The sequence below is a fragment of the Astyanax mexicanus genome, chromosome 22 (genome assembly GCF_023375975.1).
Source record: "Astyanax mexicanus isolate ESR-SI-001 chromosome 22, AstMex3_surface, whole genome shotgun sequence".
NCBI lineage: Eukaryota > Metazoa > Chordata > Actinopteri > Characiformes > Acestrorhamphidae > Astyanax > Astyanax mexicanus.
In genome coordinates this window covers 12,813,756-12,837,800 of record NC_064429.1, presented here as the reverse complement: position 1 = coordinate 12,837,800, position 24,045 = coordinate 12,813,756, and the positions used below count along the sequence as shown (strand labels likewise).

Genomic DNA, 24,045 nt, shown 5'->3' with positions numbered 1-24,045 from the left:
TAAATAACATATGTTTACATATGCATGGCTTGGAAATGAAAAAGATGATATAAAATAAATCAGCACAAGGTGGCGCTTTTCAATTTGATTACTATTTTGGCACTAAAAGAGGGCTGAAAAATAAATCTTAAACTGACACTTTGCTTTTTATTTTCCCGTTTTTAATTTTCATTTGTCACATCTGTAGCTTATCACATTTGAAAAGGATAAGATGAGAGCGTATAACATTTTCATTTAAATTTGGACACCTATCGATTGGTTCATGAGGAAAAAAAGCAAAGCCAAAGCGAACTTTAAATTTTCCTTTTTCCATTAAGCTTTTAAATAAATAATTAATGAAATAATGTATTATAAGTATATATCATTTTATGTTATTTTCACACAAAGAAATAAATGCATTTTCATTTTAATTTGTCATGGCTGGATCTGCCATAGGGTTTGAGGGGGGGGATTTAAAATCGTATTGGGGACACTGTAAAGCACTGTAAATCCTGAGATCTTTTTTTCTGTTTGGGTTCTTTTTACTTTCCATGTTGGATCATCGCTTTTCACTTATAAGTAGAAATGATCAGATCTTTCAGTCAGGCTGTTGTAAGAACATTTATAGAACTTTACATCACATTTTCTCTATTAGAAAATTTCACCCTCCACCACTATATCACATTCTTTAAAGGAGCACCTAATTACTTCATGTTTTTAAGCACCCTATACAGCACTGTATCCTGTTTTCACCGTCACTTTTACAAGTAGGGATGCATAATGACGACCTTTCCTTTAGAAGAGCAGATATAGAAATTCTCTTATTTAGACACATTAAGAAACCATCCACAACCTCCCAATCAGTCTGCCAATGTTTTTCGATATATTGTTATCACCTATTCTAAAATTAAATCACCCATTACCTTAATTACAGTACTTTATAACTGTGTAAACATTACATGATTACCCTCATTAATACACGTGAATTTCTATCTTAGCTTTATAGTAATTACCAAATATTTACATATAGTAGTTAAAAGTTCATTTATACAAAGTAGAACTGTTTGACAGAATTCAGTGGATAGAAAATCAAAATACAGTGTTGCTAACGCTGATTAAATACTAGTACGGATGCTTTGGCATGATCTCATTTGCTCGTTTGCTTTTATATTAAACAGACAATGAAAAAGAGTACAATACATAAGCCTAGACCTTTTAAGAAAACTAATATTAATACTTTTGTTTTAAACTTGTAACAGTGTGACCTGGAGCTACATTCCCCTATGTTAGGTATCCTAACATTCCAGACATGCCTGTAAAGCGTCAGGGCAACTGGAGGGTGTATTCATTCTAGCTCATGAAGCCATAAATGAAGCACATACTCTTTAAAATGCACAACATTAAAATGGATGAAGATTATCAAACATCTACCAACAAAATTTAACTCTTTAGAAGAGAGTTACCAAGAAACACATCACACAAAATGTTAACCTGCAACCCTGCTTTTAAACGTGTAAAAACGTGTGTGTGACTAAGCTACAAGCTGAGCTGAGCTACCATAACAAATACTCAGTAAACAAACGCACCAGGACCACGACCAAGCTACCCCTACATTATGAGAAAATAACGCTAAAAAAGGCCTGCTCCCTATAAAACCTGTTTTTTTACAGTTGTTTTGGCGCCCCCTGCTGCCAGAAAAAAACGTTTTCAAAGGGAATTTCTGTTTGTCAAACACTGAGATACTGTGTTCCAAGTTTAAATTAACTGTGGAAATGTTTTAATTACGTTAAGTACCTGTGTTACGACCCGGTCAAGAGTCAGGCCATAACAGAAAATGAGAGTAGGCTCTCTCCCCAGACCCTCTGCCAGACCAAACACTAGACACTGAAAATGAATTCAATCAGGATTAATTTATTGATAAAAAAAATAAGAAAATATGATTTCAAGTGTGAGCACAGGCCAAACTAAAAATTAAACCAACTAACAAACAAAGAAAACTAACTGAACCTGCCAAAATAAAGAAAACAAAATACACAAACTACCCTGACTCCCTGTCACCAAAACAGGAGAAAAAAGGTAGCCAAACAAAATGGCAATCACTCCCTACTTTACCCAAATAATAATGTAAACTGTAACAAAAACTAAAGCAACACACAGAATACAAAATTGAGTATCTGGGTTGGTCTAAGCAGGAAGTTGTTCCAGGTCAGGAAAGGGGAGAAGCCCTGAACGTCTCTCTCAGGTCAGGTTTCTTCTTGTCTTTTTATAGAGTGTGCCAATTGCAGTCCTGCAACTAAAAAAACAAACACAAAAAAACAGAGGGCACTCATACCAGGGGTCGTAACAACCTGTTAAAATAAAAATGTAAACTTTTTCTAGATGTAGAAAAACTGTATATTTACATCATTCAATTGATTATTTGCAAACTATAAACTGCAAAATTCCCACATTGAAGATAATTAAATATGTGTAAAAACTAATATAGCACTCACAATTAAATACTGAAAGGAGTTTTACAGGATTTACATCTTTGCATAACCACAATGGATTCAAACCTCCCCAAATTATATATATTACGTTATGTTAGTATGTTATGTTATAGCCTTATTCCAAATTGTATTATATTAATCTATTTCCCATACAAAATACCCCATTATGACCATGTGAACAAATGTTTTTTGAGAGTTTTAAACATTTATTCAAATTAAAAAACAAAGAAATCATATTTACATAACTATTCACAGGCTTTGCTTAATACCACCCTTGGCAGCAACTACAGCCTCTCAAGTATTTTTGATTATGATGCCACACGCTTGGCACACCTCTCTTTAGGCAGTTTTGCCCATTCTTCATTTTAGTACCTCTGAAGCTCCATCAGGTTTGAGGGGAGACGTCTGTGGACTGCCATTTTCAGATCTCTCCAGAGATTCAATCGGATTCAAGTCTGGGCTCTGGCTGGGCCACTCTAGGACATTCACAAAGTTGTCCTGCTGAAAAATGAACTGTCGCCCCAGTCTGAGGTCAAGAGCGCTCTGGAGCAGGTTTTCATCCAGGATGTCTCTGTACATTGCTGCATTCATCTTTCCCTCTATCCTGACTAGTCTGCCAGTTCCTGCTGCTGAAAAACATCCCCATAGCATGATGCTGCCACCACCATGCTTGACTGTAGGGATGGTATCGGCCTCGTGATGAGCAGTGCCTGGTTTCCTCCAAACATGACGCCTGGCATTCACACCAAAGAGTTCAATCTTTGTCTCATCAGACCAGAGAGTTTTGTTTCTCATGGTCTGAGAGTCCTTTCAGGTGCCTTTTGACAAATTTGCTGCAGAGATAGTTGTCCTGCTGCAGAGATTGCTTTATCAGCAAGGAAGTTAGGTGATTTATGAGCTGTTGCCAGAAGTGTGTGATGGGTGGACAGTACCATAAAGCGTGTATATAATTGTCTGGGGTGTTTAATAAACAGTGTGTGTCTACTAATCCAATCTTATATAGTATGTGAGAGATCTTCCTACCATTTCTTTGTTGGTACAGAGACTGTTTGACGTAATTGTGATAAAAACCTATAAAGGAATTATTTTGTCTAAAGAGGAGAAATTATTAAATTAGTAAGGCATTGATTTGCCTTAATGTTTTAGTTTATTTAGTTTGCAAACATTGGTTGCTTGCAATGTCATATTTCTGTTTTAGATGTGACATTGTTGTTAGGTTATTGTTCAGTAGAATGTGATGTAAATGTGTAATACCTTTTTCTTTTCATTTGTGTCATTTTTATGCTTTGTTGGTGTTGGGAAGGTCAGTGTTGTGCCAGATAGGTAAGAATTTGGTGGGTGTGAGTGTAGTGTTTGTGCAGTTTCCACCAAGCTGTCAAAGTTGATGCTATCATTTGTTTTTTTTTTAAGCAGGGTTGCCGTTTGAGTGTTGTGCTAATAAACAGTAGGTCAGAGATTTTTTACTTAATAATTTTCCACCTCTTTCCATATTTCATTTGTTTGATTTGGTTTTATCCATTTAATTATATACTGTAATAGATTTTCAGAGAGGTATTGTTGGAAATTAGGTGCATCTAGTTCTCCCTGAGTTTTCTGTTTTTGGTATGTAGTTAGTTTGATTGTAGATCGTTTGTTTTTCCAGTAAAATTTGGAGATAATTGAGTCTAAGTTTCTAAACCAGTTAGGAGGGGGTTGAATAGGAATTGTTGAAAAGAAGTAGTTTATTTTAGGTAATACTCTTATTTTGATAGTGGATATTCTGTCAGAAAAGGCTAGTCAGAGATTCATCCAGCATTGGAGATCATTATTTACAGTTGTGAGTAATGGACTGAAGTTAAGTGTGTGGAGCTCGGACAGCTGGGAGGAAACTTCCGCAGTCCCCCTAGTGGCCATTCCGCCGGCGGAATGGAAATCGACTCGGCGGACATTTTGATTAATTATAAACAAATAAATAATGTTTTTGCGGTGAAACCGCTCTGATATGACGGGGGACTCCCTCGGCTGTGTTTGTGTGCAGCGGTGTGTGCGTGAGTTCAGGCAGTCAGACGGGAGGAGGGGGAGAAGGGGGAGGGGTGACACACACTGCAGCCGACAGAAAGCAGGGCTTTAAACAGAGCTTTCACTACAGAACCAAAACTAATAACTTAACTTTAACTTTTATCACCTTAAAAAATCATAAACACCTACAGCAACTACAAAATACAGTTTAAACCCGAATAAAACCGCTTTATACATGTTAAACAGCTTACTCACCCAAGATGAAAAAAACGCTATTTTTAACTGGAGCATTTAAATCCTGAACTTCCCCATCGAAATTTAATCCATCAGGGTTGAGAAATAAAAGTAGTATACAGCTTTCCATTTAGCCACAGATGTCCTCTTCAAAATCCATCAGAGTATTATAATCCAGTGCGCTTTGTTTTTTTGTAATCAGACTCAGAGCGTTAGGACTTGTACGAAAAAAAGCGCACATAATTTATTCAGCGTCGAAAAAAACACAGCGGGAAATTCGAAAAGCTCCATTGACTTTGACTGACAGTCGTTTCGTCCAATTGTAGACACTTTCAGCTTTCAAACGAGCCATTGTGTGTCAAAATAGACCAATCAGAGCCAGAGATACAGCCGTGCGTATGCGCTCCCGTCTCCGCCTATGGTTCTGTGTTTCAGCTTAGCTCCGCCTTTACGCAGCGGTTCGAGGCGTTATATCATTGGTCTGGAAGGCTGTCAATCAGCGAGTTTAGGCGAATCAGCAGTAAATAAGGAGGTTCCTGACCCAGATGGGCAGCGGAAGCAGGCGGTGTTTTTGTTTTGAGGTGCGTTCACTGTTATTTGGAAGCAAAGCGCTTCGTGGAGCGTTCAACGAACAAAACTTTACACTTATCAGAAGTTTTGCTGGAGCTGTTTGAGTGATTCTGGGGAGCAATTGTACATTAACTCATCAGTGTAACACTATTGATTCGGCCATATGTATATATATATACTTATGTATATTATGTATATATATATTTATGTATATATATGATATTATGTATATATATTAGTTTTCTTTTTACTTTTGAGTCATTTACAGAGATTTGTGGCTGTATACAGAAGTTTTTGGCCATTGGGGAACTTTGTGCCATTTGGACACAGTTTGGGACACTTGGAGACGTTTTTGGCACACTTTGGTTAAACTTTAATAAAAGTTATAGGCTTATAGGTAGATAAATAAAATTTTGGCTGCTCATGGACAAGTAGTTAGTGCACCTGTATAAGCAGAATTAGTTTGATACCATCATGTTCTTTAAAAATATGATGATTTGTATGTGAAAACAATAGGCGATTTTAATTTTTTTTTTTTAAAAATTGTCAAAATGTATCATCAATAATAGGTTATTTAATTTACCAAATACTGAAAACCAATGGGTCCATTTTTGGACCCCAAGTATCTACTTTCATATGAGCCATTGATCACCAGGGTACAGTGTACAGTTAAAAAAATATTCAAAGCTGAATAGAGGGACCCTCAAAACAGGCGAAAATTCAATTTTTTGGCCACTGTTAAAAGGGGTTAATGCCCAGGTATGAGATGTGTTGGGTGCATATACGGATGGGGAGGAACTGGGTTACTGTATCTTTCAAGTTAAAAAGTAAGATAGTGGATTTGGTCCAGTTAACATTTTTCATTCATAATCATTTGAGATTTTGGAACAATTTTCAATTTATTGGAGTGGGTTTTATAGAAACAGTTAAAGGTCATCTGCATACAGGCTGATTTTGTGTTCTGTGCTGTGGGTCTGAATACTGCTAATATTTGGATTTTGCCATATAGCTGCTGCTAATGGCTTGTTAGTAGTTGCGTGACTTCCTTTAATGAAGCCGGTCTTATCAGGATGTATGAGGGATGGGATGACTTTTTCCAATCTGGTAGCCAGGGCCATACTTAGATCTTTGTGTTTATGTTGATAAGTGGTAGTGGGTGGAAACTGGATGGTAAGGTGGGATATTTGTTAGTTTCGAGATGAAGTGAAATTGCTGCCACCTTCATTTCTGATAGTAATCTCTTACTATGTTTTATTTCAATTATACCTCTACTAAATGTTGAAGCATAATTCGCCCAGAAGTGCTTATAAAACTTAGTGGAAAAGCCATCCAGGTGCTTTATCATTGGATATTTGGAAGAATTATGGAGTTCTTCTGATGTGCTTTATGGCTCCTCAGTTAATGTTGGCTAGTTTATGCTATTGAGAAAAGTGAATATCTACCAGGTCTGGTAGGTGGTAGATGTTCTTTAATAGAACTTTCTGAATATTTTATTTATTTATTATGGTCTCTCCGATCTCATCTTTGATTGCTAAAATTGTTGTTTTTCCTTTGTTATATTTTACTTGGTTAGCTAAGAATAGTCCAGACTTGTTGTTATGTTTAAAATGTTCATAAAGCTTTTCCAGTTTTCTAAAGTAGGGTCTGTAGGATTTATTTTTAAGAAGGATACCCATTCTTTTATGACATAACAATCAAAATCTTTTGTTAAAATTAGTAAAGATATATTGAAGCGCAACCTAAATTTTGGATTTATGTTCCATATAATTGATACTGGAGCAGTGATATGTTTAACCCTAACCTCATCCCACCTGTAGGCCTAACTCTAGCTGCTTCGGTAACCCTAACCCTAATTACAGCTTTAACCCTAACCCCATCCTAGCTGTAGGCCTAACCCTAGCTGCTTCGGTAACCCTAACCCTAACCCTAATCCTAGTTACAGCTGTAACTCCAACCCTATCCCACCTGTATGCCTAACCCTAGCTGCTTCGGTAACCCTAACCCTAACCCTAATCCTGTTACGGTTTAGTGGGGGGAGGTGGACTCAAATGCAGAGTTATTTTATTTGTTAATTTAATTATTTTTTTTGCTTATTTATTATTTATTGGTAATATTATATTTGATATATATAGTGTGTGCAGTTGGTTTGGTGTATCTGTGATGAAGTGCTTGAACCGGGATTTGAACTCCCAACCTTTGGAACTCCAGACGGGTGTGCTACCACTGCACTACGTAGGGTGTGTGCAGTGGCTTTGGATGAGGGCCTTAAATGTGGCAGTGAAGAAAAAGGGCGGGAAAATCAAAGAAAGGATCTGCTGCCACATGGCATGGCTCAAACAAAGGAAATGAAATCAAACTTTAAGAAACTTAGGAAAGACTTCTTGAAAACCAAAAGTTCAAAAATAAACTGGAGATCTTTTCTCTCTCTTTTTGTGGCTTCTTTTAAGATCTCTCTTTTTTGTGAGCCTTTGTTTCTTTTGAGATCTTTTTTTTTTTTTTTTTTGTGAGCCTTTATTTCTTGTAAGATTTTTTTTTTTTTTTTTTTGTGGCTTCTTTTACAATCTCTTTTTTTTTGTGAGCCTTTGTTTCTTTTTGGATCTCTTCTTTTCTTTGTGGCTTCTTTTAAGAGTTCTTTTCTTTCTAATCTCTTTTCTTCAATACCCACTGTTACTGGTCACCCCTCTACAAAGGTGTGACGGTGAACTGAGGTTTGGCTGGGGTTTTTAAGCTGTGTTCACAGCTGAGCCTGATCTGAACTAATTACCGCTGGGGATTCTGGGACTTGGAGTTTTTTGCCCCAGATCCACCAGCTCTTCCACCGCAGTGTCCAGGCCCTCTGCTGGTGGTTGGCGGCACATGCCGCTTTCTTACAGTACCCCCCCCTCTAGGGGCGGCACCGGACGACCCCAAGCCAGCAGCACGATCACGCTGGAAATCCCGGATCAGAGCCGGGTCAAGGATTCGGTTCCGAGGGACCCACGAACGTTCCTCCGGCCCGTAACCCTCCCAGTCAACAAGATACTGGGTGCTGCCCCGGACCTTACGCACGTCCAGCAAACGCCGAACTGTGAACGCAGGAGAACCGCCCACAAGACGTGGGGGAGGGGGTCGAGTTCCAGGTGAGGGGGCTCCACACACAAATGGACGTAGGTGGGACACGTGGAATGTCGGGTGCACTTTCATGGTAGACGGAAGTTGCAACAGATATGAGACCGGATTTACCCTCCGCAAGATCTTAAAGGGGCCCACAAATTTGGGTGCCAGTTTATGCGAGACTCCTCGCAGCGGAAGGTCCCTGGTGGACAGCCACACACGTTGACCCACACGAAACTGTGGGGCACGGCTCCTTTTACGATCTGCGACCCGTTTCCTGGCCTTTGAGGTCGCCTGCAAGGTGGCGCGTGCCTTCTGCCAGGCCCTGCGACACCGACGGACATACTGCTCAGCAGAGGATACACCCACTTCCCTCTCCTGTTCCACAAACAGCGGAGGGGAGAACCCGAATTGGCATTCAAAGGGTGACATACCCAAGGATGAATGCCACAGGGTGTTGTGGGCATACTCTGCCCAGAGCAGTTGGTCGGTCCAGGAAGTCTGGTTGCCTGCAGTGAGGCAACGCAGCAGTTGGCCAAGGTCTTGATTTACCCGCTCGGTTTGCCCATTCGACTCCGGATGGAAACCGGAAGTGAGACTCACTGTGGCTCCCATCAGCTTGCAAAAGGCCTTCCAAAACCGGCTGGCGAACTGGGGCCCCCGGTCTGACACAAGATCCTGGGGCATGCCGTGTAATCTCACCACGTGTTGTAGAAGTAGATCCGCAGTTTCCTTGGCAGAGGGGAGTTTGGGCAGCGCCACAAACTTGCATGCCTTGGAAAAGCGGTCCACAAGCACCATTACAACCGTGTTGCCCTTTGATGGTGGAAGACCTGTCACAAAGTCCAGTGATACATGGGACCATGGACGGGATGGGATCGGTAATGGGTGTAGGAGACCGGGCGGTCGGGACCTGGGTGCCTTGTTCTTTTGGCATACCTCACAAGAAGCCACGAAAGCACGAGTGTCTTTGTCCATCCCTGGCCACCAGAAGCGCCTTTAGAGCGTCCGCTACCTGTCCTCGCTATAGACGGGAGGGTTGTAGGCTCCGGCCCTGTGACCCATCGCACCAAACCAATAATCCTTCAGGTGGGGGCCCACATGGAACAGGTGGAATTGTACCTGACTCAGGCTCCCCACCTGAAGCTGGTGCTTGGGTATCCCTGGTTAGAGCTTCACAACCCGCGTATAGACTGGTCAACCCACTCAGTCTATGCTTGGGGCCCATTTTGTCAGGGGAACTGTTTAAAGCTCAATAAAGCACTTCCTCGGGCAGTTCCACCAAAGGAGATGCCCATACCTCACCTAGACAGAGTTCCTAAGGAATATAGGGACCTCTGTGAGGTGTTCAGAAAAGAACAGTCCCAGGTCCTGCCCCCACACAGGCCATACGACTGTGCAATTGACCTTTTACCAGGCACAACTCCACCCAGGGGTCGATTGTTTGCACTCGCTCCTCCCGAGCGTGCTGCCATGGACACCTACATTCGTGAAGCCTTGGAGTCAGGCTTCATACGGCCTTCCTCATCACCAGCAGGGGCTGGATTCTTTTTGTGGGGAAAAAAGATGGTGGACTTCGTCCCTGCATAGATTACAGAGGACTGAACGCCATTACTGTGAAGGACCGTTACCCCCTTCCCTTAATGCAGACAGCTTTTGAGGCACTGCAGCAGGCCTCAATTTTTACCAAATTGGACCTGCGCAGTGCCTACAACCTGGTTCGCATACGGCAGGGGGATGAATGGAAAACGGCCTTCATTACCCCAACAGGGCACTACGAGTACCGTGTAATGCCCTTTGGTCTCATGAACGCCCCCGCAGTGTTCCAACGCTTCATTAATGATGTACTGCGGGAGGCCTTGGACCAATATGCATATGTCTACCTTGACGACATATTGATTTACAGCCGGTCACACCTTCTGTTACGGTTTAGTGGGGGGAGGTGGACTCAAATGCAGAGTTATTTTATTTGTTAATTTAATTATTTTTTTTGCTTATTTATTATTTATTGGTAATATTATATTTGATATATATAGTGTGTGCAGTTGGTTTGGTGTATCTGTGATGAAGTGCTTGAACCGGGATTTGAACTCCCAACCTTTGGAACTCCAGACGGGTGTGCTACCACTGCACTACGTAGGGTGTGTGCAGTGGCTTTGGATGAGGGCCTTAAATGTGGCAGTGAAGAAAAAGGGCGGGAAAATCAAAGAAAGGATCTGCTGCCACATGGCATGGCTCAAACAAAGGAAATGAAATCAAACTTTAAGAAACTTAGGAAAGACTTCTTGAAAACCAAAAGTTCAAAAATAAACTGGAGATCTTTTCTCTCTCTTTTTGTGGCTTCTTTTAAGATCTCTCTTTTTTGTGAGCCTTTGTTTCTTTTGAGATCTCTTTTTTTTTTTTGTGAGCCTTTATTTCTTGTAAGATTTTTTTTTTTTTTTTGTGGCTTCTTTTACAATCTCTTTTTTTTTGTGAGCCTTTGTTTCTTTTTGGATCTCTTCTTTTCTTTGTGGCTTCTTTTAAGAGTTCTTTTCTTTCTAATCTCTTTTCTTCAATACCCACTGTTACCGGTCACCCCTCTACAAAGGTGTGACGGTGAACTGAGGTTTGGCTGGGGTTTTTAAGCTGTGTTCACAGCTGAGCCTGATCTGAACTAATTACCGCTGGGGATTCTGGGACTTGGAGTTTTTTGCCCCAGATCCACCAGCTCTTCCACCGCAGTGTCCAGGCCCTCTGCTGGTGGTTGGCGGCACATGCCGCTTTCTTACAAATCCTAGTTACAGCTGTAACTCCAACCCTATCCCACCTGTATGCCTAACCCTAGCTGCTTCGGTAACCCTAACCCTAACCCTAGCTCCTTCTGTAACTCCAACCCTATCCCACCTGTAGGCCTAACCCTAGCAGCTTCGGTAACCCTAACCCTAGCTCCAGCTTTAACCCTAACCCTATCCCACCTGTAGGCCTAACCCTAGCTGCTTCGGTAACCCTAACCCTAGCTCCAGCTTTAACCCTAACCCTATCCCACCTGTAGGCCTAACCCTAGCTGCTTCGGTAACCCTAACCCTAACCCTAGCTCCAGCTTTAACACTAACCCTATCCCACCTGTAGGCCTAACCCTAGCTGCTTCGGTAACCCTAACCCTAACCCTAGCTCCAGCTTTAACACTAACCCTATCCCACCTGTAGGCCTAACCCTAGCTGCTTCGATAACCCTAACCCTAGCCCTAACCGCGAACGCTTTTGCTATACAAACCCATTTATATTAGACGCTTTGGTAAAGTTAGGGTTAGGGTTAGGGTTAAAAAATTAGGGTTAGGGTTAACTGTAATGTTAGGGTGTAGGGTTAGGGTTAGATTGCACCTGCAGTTATCCTGTGGAGTTTTGCCTCACAAAACTCACCATACGCAAAACTATAAAATATAGTCATAAAATCTCAGAACTGGCATCGCGTGCAAAGTTTTGTGCCACAGAAGTCAATGTGGGCCAAACTTCTTCCCCTGACAGCCCAGAGGCCTGAAATCGCAATATGTTGTCCAACTGGCATTTTTGCTGTTGTATGCAGAGTTTCATACCACAGAAATCAACGTAGGCCAAAATAGGGACACTTCAAATGTTTCGCCAAAAATCGCCATTGCTTACATGAGAATTATTTTCTATGATGATGTGATGTCCACTTTGCGAGATCTCCACTTTCCAGTGTCCAATTAATGTGGAAATAATGCGGCTGAGGAATCCCCTCCACCACCCGGCATCGCCTCCATTCTCTCCATTGGTGCACATACGAAAACTCACACCTACCTACCCAAAGGTGTTGAGGGGACACAATTTCTAAAATGAATCAAAGCCCACCCTATAGTGACTTTTAACAACATTTGAGGAATAATAGTTAATCATAACAATATATATATTTTTTTTCTGTACTTCTGTTTATTAATAGTTAAATCCAACCAAAGGTCACTTTACATTTACTGTTATTATAAAAAATACGTCTGAATTATATACATATACTACAAAAACAGTTATCACCTAATAATTAAAATAATATAACAACAGATTATTATTATTATTATTATTATTATTATTATTATTAGTATTAGTATTAGTATTATGTATTGGCATGTCAATTATGTTGTATTCATACATTTTCTCGACTCTTTTTTAAAAACTTAGTAGTGTTGATTCCGGTGTGTTTTACAGTTTTTTTTCCCAAATGTTTAAATGCATTTCTAGAAACTTTACTCAGTTTCTCAAAACTCTAAACACAAACTGAAAATTATTAACTGCTTTGTTGAAACTCCACAAATCTCCAGCAAAACTGATTCCTTCCACCAAAACAGCACACACAGATATTTATATACTCATCTCCTGCAGAGCATCAAATAAACACTGACAAATTCAAATGCTTACAAGTTTAAGAAAATATGTTGTCTTTCTGTTCTTTATATTTATTTGGTGTGGTGTAGTTCACATACAAAGAGGACACAAAAATGTATTTATTGCAAAATGCAAAGAAACAGATCACTGTTCATCAGACCCCTGATCTTGCTCAGGCCAGAGGACCTCATCTACATCAGCTGCAAAATTCTCCCTCGCATGACGAACGCCTCGCATGGCGAATCCATCCTTGGCAATCATCTGCGTGGATGTTATCCACATGCCTCCTCCATTGCCTGAAGTATTGCCACACGCTTGTGGGGTCTGCGTTTCTGCGCTTTCCACCTCCATGCAGAAAATAATCTCTCTATTGGAAGAAGTGTTTTAAAGACCAAGTTGTGCATGGTGATGTAGGACCCCACGGTGACCAATGGCAGCACACATGGTGATGTTTCCACCACGCTGCCCAGGGACATCGACAATGGCACGGTTGCCAATGATGTTCCTCCTTGAAAGATTGCTCTTTCTTGTCCTCTCACTCTGACTCTTCCTGTTGCTCCATCATCTCGCCCATAGACTGTGTATAGCTGGACAGAGCATTGTCTCTCAAAAGTGAAGCCACCACAGGTTGGGCGCCCCCTGCTGTTCGGTTTCAGAAAGCTGTGTAACCCCACCCATCCCCATAGGTTTCAATGGCAAAACAAACTTTCAATTCAATTTTTTAACCAATATACTGTAATTCTACCTCCATTATTTAAACGCAGCAGCTAGTGTAACCTCTGCTTATATTGTTAAATTTTTATATTTCCACAGAATTCATTTTTTAAAAACGTTATTCAGCTCTATTCAAAACAGGTGTGGTTATTGTAAAAGGGCTGGTTATGGGCGGGACCAATAACAGAGCGTCAGATCCGCTCTTCAGTCTGACCTCGAGGCAGCCCTCAGGGGCGGGGTTATGTAAATGAGTAGGCGGGTCTCTACACAGTCTTTCTCCCTCTTCTGGTCTCGCAGACTCGGGTTTCAGGATCGCCATGGAGGAAGATTTTAGCTTCATTTTCACTGAATGAATGGGAACGGAGACACGGCGTCCATCTTTTTTTACAGTCTCTGATCTCGCCTAACACCTGTATCAGTCACTTCAGGCCTCTTTTATATTCTGACAAATTATTTAAACGTTCTTCTAATTAAGTATACATGGGTGCAACTTGTATGAGACTTCTTGGTAATTAGGGATTTGTATTTGAAGGTCAGTGATTGTTAGGTGATGAAGCTGTACTAAATGATGCAGTTTGTGTTTAGTGATTTGTAAAGCTGTGATTTAGAATGATATCTGAGTGAGAACATGTGGAATTGTGTTTAGAGTTTAGCAGTTTGGAGTCACAATGTGACACATGAGCTTCATGTTTTTGGATTTGTGTGCATAGTTCCACATTTTGTATGTAAACAATGTGGAAAAACTATATTTTCTACTAAAGGAACTAATTACGATGGGTTTCTTTTATTAAAATAATTTAAGAGAGAGAGAGAGAGAGAGAATTTATTTACAGAAAATGAGAAATGTCTGAAATAACAAAAAAAGATGCAGAGCTTTCAGACCTCAAATAATGCAAAGAAAACAAGTTCATATTCATAAAGTTTTAAGAGTTAAGAAATCAATATTTGGTGGAATAACCCTGGTTTTTAATCACAGTTTTCATGCACCTTGGCATCATGTTCTCCTCCACCAGTCTTACACACTGCTTTTGGATAACTTTTGCACTCCTTGTGCAAAAATTAAATTGAAGGCCTGTCACCTAGCGCTTCTTGCATATATTCAAACCTTACATCACTGACCTGTGTTGAGGACAAATTTTGTACAGAAATTACTTCAAAATATATACGCAATGAATTTTGGAAATCATTTACATTAAAATGAATTATTTAAAAAAAACTGAAATAAAATTATAAAAAAAAAAATTATGGATTTATTTGCTATACAGATTTTACAGTATAATATTAGAGTCTTCTTTTCTGTGCATTACAGACAAAAAAACAGCATCATTATTTCCATTCCATTCCATCTCCATTTTTTCCCATCACTGGAGATAATTCAAGTCTGAAAGGGTTCATTTAAAATAAAAGATCCGATGATCGAACATTCGTTAAGCCTCTCAATGGTTTGAACACACTGGGATAATTGAAAAGTAGGAGGAGTTAATGTGGGGCGGGAACTTCAACCTGAACATCAGAAAATCAATTTAAGAAACAAAGGCAGGAATTGGAGCATCAAAACCTTTATTTGCATATTACAAACCATCAATCCAAACAGCACAAAATCCTCATTATAAACCCTGCCACCAGGGGGCACTCCGGCCGCGGCCGCTGATGAACCGGATTGGTTAGGTAGGGGGAATCGGTCCAAAGGAACTGTGGAGGCGGAGCAATGTTGCTGGATTTACATTAATGTTACTGAGCTCCCAGCAGGGGGCGCAACGCTTACGCGGGCAGAGCGGTAAACGGGTTAAATTAAAGCAATCAGACATCCACCAATAACACACACCTATACAGTGTTTCCTGAGTGTGTGAGAGTGTTTGTGTTTATGTGTGTGAGAGCGAAAGTGTGTGTGTGTGTGTGTGTGTGTTGCGGGGGAGGGTTGATTTGCTGTAGAAGTCTCCTCTTCAAATTTTAGTCCGAGTCATCGTCATCCAGATACTCCTCAGCGTTACTGTGAGTACGCGTTACCACTACACACACACACACACACACACACAGAAAATACATCATATATTAAAGAGTGTAAATCTGTCATGTTTAAAAATACTCATTTAACCTACAGCAGTTTCGCCAAAAAAAAATTAAGTAAGTATAAATATAACTGCTAAAAAAAAACAAACATTAACTTACCAAAACGATTTGGTTTAATATAGTAATGTTTTTTGTAAAAAAAAAACATATTAAAAACAAAAATCTACCAGAAAACTAAATAACAAAAAAACAGTTAAAAGTAGTTTCTATGAGAAAAAAAAACAACAATAAACACGGTCATAATGCTGTCTGAACTTGTTTATTACAGTCAGTGCCGTAACGGATCACTAAAAGCAGCAGTACGGTCAGCGCTGTAACTGATCACTAAAAACAGCAGTACGGTCAGCGCTGTAACTGATCGCTAAAAACAGCAGTACAGTCAGCGCTGTAACTGATCGCTAAAAACAGCAGTACGGTCAGCGCTGTAACTGATCGCTAAAAACAGCAGTACGGTCAGCGCTGTAACTGATCACTAAAAACAGCAGTACAGTCAGCGCTGTAACTGATCACTAAAAACAGCAGTACAGTCAGCGCTGTAACTGATCGCTAAACAGCAGTACGGTCAGCGCTGTAACTGATCACTAAAAACAGCAGTACGGTCAGCGCTGTAACTGATCACTAAAAACAGCAGTACGGTCAGCGCTGTAACTGATCACTAAAAACAGCAGTACGGTCAGCGCTGTAATGGATTCCTAAAAGCAGCAGTACGGTCAGCGCTGTAACGGATCACTAAAACAGCAGTACAGTCAGCGCTGTAATGGATTCCTAAAAGCAGCAGTATGGTCAGCACTGTAACGGATCACTAAAAACAGCAGTATGGTCAGCACTGTAACGGATCACTAAAAACAGCAGTACGGTCAGCGCTGTAACTGATCAGTAAGAACAGTGGAAGGTTCTGGACTCACCGTTTCCGTGCTTCCTCTTCAACAGAGAGGCACACTGAGCGTTAGTGGCCATCTCCAACGCCGTCTTCTTCTCATTATTCAGGATATCGGTCCTCGCATCTACAAACACACGCACGCACGCATGCACACACACACGCACGCACACACGCACAAGAACACACGCACGCACAAACATGCGCACAAACACAGGCACACAGACACACGCACGCACAAAATGCAATCCTGAGTTTTACTGCTCATCACTGATATTTGCTGATTCATCTATTTACTCACTACCTCACTTAGTCATTGGTTCACCTATTGATTCACTCACTCTCTGATTTACTGACTCATTAAATCCATCACTGATTCACTTTCCCAAATGCCTGAATATGAACCTGCATATGATCATGAGGGCTCCACAATTTCCCACAATGCACTGTGAATTTAAACATTTATTACCTAATGTTTTGTGTGTCTATATAGACTCATGATTCACTACATAGTGAATTTTATAATCTCTCTCAGTATAGTGCATTACCACTGAGGGATTCATGTTAGTCACAACTACTAATTCACTTACTGACTGATTCAATTATTTACTGTTGATTCAATTATTCACTGTCTCACCTATTTAACTATTCACTAAATCAACTATTAACTGCCTCTCCAATGAAAGAGTGAGTTAAAGAGAGTGAGAGAGGAGTACATACTGCGGTTGAGAAGCATCTCCACAATGTCTGAATATCCTTTCCAGGCAGCAGCGTGTAGAGCAGTGTCTCCCAGTTTATTCTGTAACAAACACAACTTACATCACACCACTCCCTCACACCACTCACTCCCTCCCTCCCTCACACCACTCCCTCCCTCACACCACTCACTCTCTCACACCACTCCCTCACACCACTCACTCCCTCCCTCCCTCACACCACTCACTCTCTCACACCACTCACTCCCTCCCTCCCTCACACCACTCCCTCCCTCACACCACTCACTCTCTCACACCACTCCCTCACACCACTCACTCCCTCCCTCCCTCACACCACTCCCTCACACCACTCACTCCCTCCCTCCCTCACACCACTCCCTCCCTCACACCACTCACTCTCTCACACCACTCACTCCCTCCCTCCCTCACACCACTCCCTCCCTCACACCACTCACTCTCTCACACCACTCACTCCCTCACACCACTCACTCCCTCCCTCCCTCACACCACTCCCTCCCTCACACCACTCACTCTCTCACACCACTCCCTCACACCACTCACTCCCTCCCTCCCTCACACCACTCCCTCCCTCACACCACTCACTCTCTCACACCACTCCCTCCCTCCCTCACACCACTCACTCTCTCACACCACTCCCTCCCTCCCTCCCTCCCACCACTCCCTCCCTCCCTCCCTCCCTCACACCACTCCCTCCCTCACACCACTCACTCCCTCACACCACTCACTCCATCACACCACTCACTTCCTCACACCACTCACTTCCTCACACCACTCCCTCCCTCCCTCACACCACTCCCTCCCTCCCTCACACCACTCCCTCACACCACTCACTTTCTCACACCACTCACTCTCTCACACCACTCCCTCCCTCCCTCACACCACTCACTCTCTCACACCACTCCCTCCCTCCCTCCCTCACACCACTCACTCTCTCACACCACTCCCTCCCTCCCTTACACCACTTCCTACCTCCCTCACACCACTTCCTCCCTCCCTCACACCACTCACTGCCTCACACCACTCACTCTCTCACACCACTCACTCCCTCACACCACTCACTCCCTCACACCACTCACTCCCTCACACCACTTACTCTCTCCCTCACACCACTCACTCCCTCACACCACTTACTCTCTCCCTCACACCACTCCCTCCCTCCCTCACACCACTCCCTCACACCACTCACTTTCTCACACCACTCACTCTCTCACACCACTCCCTCCCTCCCTCACACCACTCACTCTCTCACACCACTCCCTCCCTCCCTCACACCACTCACTCTCTCACACCACTCCCTCCCTCCCTCACACCACTCACTGCCTCACACCACTCACTCTCTCACACCACTCACTCTCTCACACCACTCAATCTCTTACACCACTCACTCTCTCACACCACTCACTCCCTCACACCACTCACTCTCTCCCTCACACCACTCACTCTCTCCCTCACACCACTCACTCCCTCCCTCACACCACTCACTCTCTCACACCACTCACTCCCTCACACCACTCACTCTCTCCCTCACACCACTCACTCTCTCCCTCACACCACTCACTCTCTCCCTCACACCACTCACTCCCTCCCTCACACCACTTACTCTCTCCCTCACACCACTCACTCCCTCACACCACTTACTCTCTCCCTCACACCACTCACTCCCTCACACCACTCACTCTCTCACACCACTCACTCCCTCACACCACTCACTCCCTCACACCACTTACTCTCTCCCTCACACCACTTACTCTCTCCCTCACACCACTCCCTCCCTCCCTCACACCACTCACTCCCTCCCTCACACCACTCCCTCCCTCCCTCACACCACTCACTCCCTCCCTCACACCACTCACTCCCTCACACCACTCCCTCCCTCCCTCACACCACTCCCTCCCTCACACCACTCACTCCCTCCCTCACACCACTCACTCCCTCCCTCACACCACTCCCTCCCTCCCTCACACCACTCCCTCCCTCCCTCACACCACTCCCTCCCTCCCTCACACCACTCCCTCCCTCACACCACTCACTCTCTCATACTCTCACAGCTACTCTCAGTCACTCACCTGCTGATTGATCTCACAGTTCGGCTGACCAAGCAACAGCTCCACCACATCTATACACACACACACAGAACAACACACACACCAAATAAATATGAGTATGTATATGTTTATGTATGTTCAGCTACCCTCTCAACACTAGGGGGCAGCAGTGCTGCTGATAGATCAGTAGAAATGCTTTCTATTAGACAGAAGTGTTCGTGCCCTTTAAAGGGAACAGAGAAGCGTTTGAGACGCAGCCAGTGCAGTAATACATTACCTCTGTGTCCTCCATGGCAGCTCCAGTACAGTGCAGTATTCCCCGCTTTATCCAGACCATTAATGCCCACCTTATTATCCAAACACTCCCTCAGCCAGCTCAGATTACCTGCTCTCACACACACATCGCACACACACACACCGCACACACACACTATACTCAATATTTATTAAAAAGGCAATACAATTTTACTGAATAATATCAGATTATAAATCTACAGAAGTGTGTATAAAAGTGACGCACCTCTCTTTGCAGCTTCATGCATCGGGTTATCAATAGACTCGGCCTGTTCAGCCACTGCGGATAAAACACACTCGTCAATCAAATACACTCCCCCAACACACACACACCCCAACACACACCCCCAACACACACACACACAAACACCCCAACACACACACCCCCAACACACACACCCCCAACACCCCCCCCCCCAACACACACACACCCCAACACACACACACCCAACACACACACACACCCCAACACACACACAAACACCCCGACACACACACACCCCAACACGCCCCCCCAACACACACACCCCCAACACCCCCCAACACACACACCCCCAACACACACACTCCCCGACACGCTCACTCCCCGACACGCTCACTCCCCGACACGCTCACTCCCCGACACGCTCACTCCCCGACACGCTCCCCCAAAACACACTCACTCCCCGACACGCTCCCCCAAAACACACTCACTCCCCGACACACACACACACCCCAACACACACACAAACACCCCAACACACACACACCCCAACACACACCCCCAACACACACACCCCCCGACACGCTCACTCCCCGACACGCTCACTCCCCGAACGCTCACTCCCCGAACGCTCACTCCCCTACACACTCACTCCCCGACACATTCACTCCCCGACACACTCGTCGAATGGAGTCACAGAGTGTTCGCGCTTCCTCTTTTTATATCTGGGTTCAGCAGTTTCAATGCTGCTCTGTTAGAGAGGGCTGATCAGAAAGACCTGTGTGTGTGTGTGTGTGTGATTTCTCTTACCATAATTACTGGGAATAAAGCCAGCTCACTCCCCGACACACTCACTCCCCGACACACTCACTCCCCGACACACACACACCCCGACACACACACACCCCGACACACACACACCCCGACACACACACAAACACCCCAACACACACACAAACACCCCAACACACACACAAACACCCCAACACACACACAAACACCCCAACACACACACAAACACCCCAATACACACACACACCCCAACACACCCCCCCCAACACACCCCCCCCAACACCCCCCAACACACACACCCCCCGACACGCTCACCCCCCGACACGCTCACTCCCCGACACGCTCACTCCCCGACACGCTCACTCCCCCGACACGCTCACTCCCCCGACACGCTCACTCCCCCGACACGCTCACTCCCCGACACGCTCACTCCCCCGACACGCTCACTCCCCGACACACTCCCTACACACACTCTCCTACACACACTCTCCTACACACACTCTCCTACACACTCCACAACACTCTCCCTACACTTACTCCCCGACACACTCCCTACACACACACTCCCCGATACACACACCCACCCACTTCTTGACACACACACTCTCCCCGACACACTCCCTACACACCCCCTGACACACACACACTCTTCGAATGGAGTTACAGAGTGTTCGCGCTTCCTCTTTTTATCTCTGGGTTCAGCAGTTTCAATGCTGCTCTGTTAGAGAGGGCTGATCAGAAACACAGTAAGACCTGTGTGTGTGTGTGTGTGTGTGAGATTTCTCTTACCATAATTACTGGGAATAAGGCCAGTTCGTCCTCTGCATGTTCCCTTCCACCAGTTACTGTCACTCTGTTACACACACACACACACACAAATCAGAGGAGGCAGAAACAGTGAGAGTTACAGACAGAGAGAGAGAGAAAGAGAGGAAAAAAGGGAGAGAAAGAGTGAGAGAGAAAGACAGTGAGTAACTCTCCAATAAACCAAAATGTATTATTATACTTGTCTATTCTAAGTACTCTAATTATACTATTATTTTTGTTGTTATTATTACTATTGTCACTATTATTGTTAGTACTACTATTGTTATTATTGTTGTTATTGTTATTATTGTTTTTAAAAACAGTCATGCTAATAAAGCCAAGCTGAATTGAATTGAGAGAGAGAGAGAGAGATACTCACTGTGTCTGAGATGTACAAAATATCTCCTTCCTCAAAGTAAAGCTCATCTGGCTGAAACACAAACAAACTGGGTTCATTAGTCTCTCAGTTCTACTGTCCTCTTTCGCTCACCCCTCAGCTCTACTGTCCTCCGCCGCTCATCCCTCAGCTCTACTGTCCTCCGCCGTTCATCCCTCAGCTCTACCGTCCTCCGCCGCTCATCCCTCAGCTCTACCGTCCTCCGCCACTCATCCCTCAGCTCTACCGTCCTCCGCCGCTCATCCCTCAGCTCTACTGTCCTCCGCCGCTCATCCCTCAGCTCTACCGTCCTCCGCCGCTCATCCCTCAGCTCTACTGTCCTCCGCCGCTCATCCCTCAGCTCTACCGTCCTCCGCCGCTCATCCCTCAGCTCTACTGTCCTCCGCTGCTCATCCCTTAGCTCCACTGTCCTCTTCCGCTCATCCCTTAGCTCCACTGTCCTCTTCCACTCACCCCTCAGCACTACTGTCCTCCGCCTCTCATCCCTCAGCTCTACATTACATTAAACTTTGCACACAATTTTTTATTCTAATTAATACATCAGGAATTTATTTCCGCAATGAGATTTAAAACATGCTAAAATATACTGAACACAGCATTGTTGTGTAATTCTAACCAACTTTAAAAACGTACTTACTTAGGGACGCTCAATGATGCAAAAAAATATCAGTATCAGTCGATTACGGCTTCTTTTAAAGGGTCCAGTCAAAGTCCAGTCAGGCTGGGTCAGAGTCCGGTCAGGGTGGGTCAGAGTCCGGTCAGGGTGGGTAAGGGTCCAGTCAGGGTGGGTCAGAGTCCAGTCAGGGTCCGGTCAGGGTGGGTAAGGGTCCAGTCAGAGTCCGGTCAGGGTGGGTAAGGGTCCAGTCAGAGTCCGGTCAGGGTGGGTAAGGGTCCAGTCAGAGTCCGGTCAGGGTGGGTAAGGGTCCAGTCAGCGTTCGGTCAGGGTGGGTAAGGGTCCGGTCAGGGTGGCATTAGAAGCAGATTTGTCACATTTACATGAACAGGGAATAAGACTTACCGTCCGCGGGTCAAAGGTAAACAAAGCCCTAAACACTTTCACCTGACCTGCAACACACACACACACACACACAAACACACAGTGAAACCTTATTCAACACGCCCAAACCTGCTCAACTAAACACTTCCCACCAACACACCAGTACAGGATAAGGTGGGCGGGGTTATGGTGCCAGTCAGCGCCCTAATGCCCACCTGTGCCCGCGGTGGGAATAGGGAAGTAGATCCGGAGAGAAACAAGCGGAGCAACACTTTATGGTCAGTCCCGAACCAAACCCGGAATGACAGTAAACTCCCCCCCTTTATTCCGCGCGATTAGAGAGGGTATAATGAAGAGCTATATAGTTCTTTTTCTGTAGAATTATTATTCTGTGAGTGTTTATATGGTTATATGAGTTTATTTAAAAGCTCAATCCGGCGAAAATAAACAACCGGTTAATTGGCTAATTAACGCTTTTTATTATCTCATTGTTTTATTATTTTACTCACAAAATCAATCAGAGTTCTCGTTTACACTAGATAGCTGTTTATCTTGTGGCAAATAATGCTGTTGCTGGGTTCCGCATTTTACCGAGTGCCGTTTATTAACCACTAACATCACTATCACTGTAAGTGTGAGCTGGGTTAGATTCTTTTCAATTCCACCTTAAATGCTGCAGAAGCTACAGCAGCACCACCCGAGGCGCCTGAACGGACCTGCTGTACAATTTAAGGTGGAACTGAGAATTAAACTAAAGTAAAACTTGCCGTTTACACTAACAAATCAGATCTAACAGAGCTTAATGTAGCGAGCAGCAGCGAGTCCGAACTCTTATCAGAATTACACCGTTTCCAGTCTGATTGACAGAATTTAAACCGACTTTATTGGAGTTTGGCTGGTTTTACCTGGTTTCGCTGGTTTTGGAGGCGGTTTGGACATTTCCGAACTTCTGCGGATCCGTTACCCGAACAGCGCGTGATCACTGATAAATAAATTATCAATAAAAGATCAATAAAATAATGATAAAAGAGTTTTGCTTTAAAAACAAGTTAAAACTGAACTCCACTCTCAGAGGAGGAAGCGATGAGCAAATGCGGAAGAGCGTCAGTGCGCATGCGCACGGCTGACTTAGCCGTTTATTGAAATATATGTATATATATATATATATATATATATATATATATATATATATATATATATATATATATATATATATATATATATATATTTTAGATATTATAACAATATTAGCATTATATGTTTATATAATAGTAATAATAATATATATTTAATATATCATTATTTTCATTATATATATATATATATATATATATATATATATATATATATATATATATATATATATATATATATAT

At 43.4% G+C, this 24,045-nt stretch overlaps 1 protein-coding gene across 1 annotated transcript; it reads right to left on the bottom strand.

Annotated features, from left to right (window-relative positions):
* Nucleotides 1-14,993: 14,993 nt before the first annotated feature.
* Nucleotides 14,994-23,789, bottom strand: ostf1 (osteoclast stimulating factor 1). The gene is made up of 10 exons (XM_049470696.1): nucleotides 23,575-23,789; nucleotides 22,691-22,737; nucleotides 21,655-21,705; nucleotides 21,258-21,321; nucleotides 19,701-19,754; nucleotides 19,458-19,565; nucleotides 19,202-19,251; nucleotides 17,119-17,197; nucleotides 16,427-16,525; nucleotides 14,994-15,460 (listed from the first exon to the last, which is right to left on the bottom strand). Exons 1-10 carry the CDS (start codon nucleotides 23,606-23,608, stop codon nucleotides 15,402-15,404), a joined length of 645 nt encoding a protein of 214 aa, XP_049326653.1. The 5' UTR covers nucleotides 23,609-23,789; the 3' UTR covers nucleotides 14,994-15,401.
* Nucleotides 23,790-24,045: the final 256 nt, after the last annotated feature.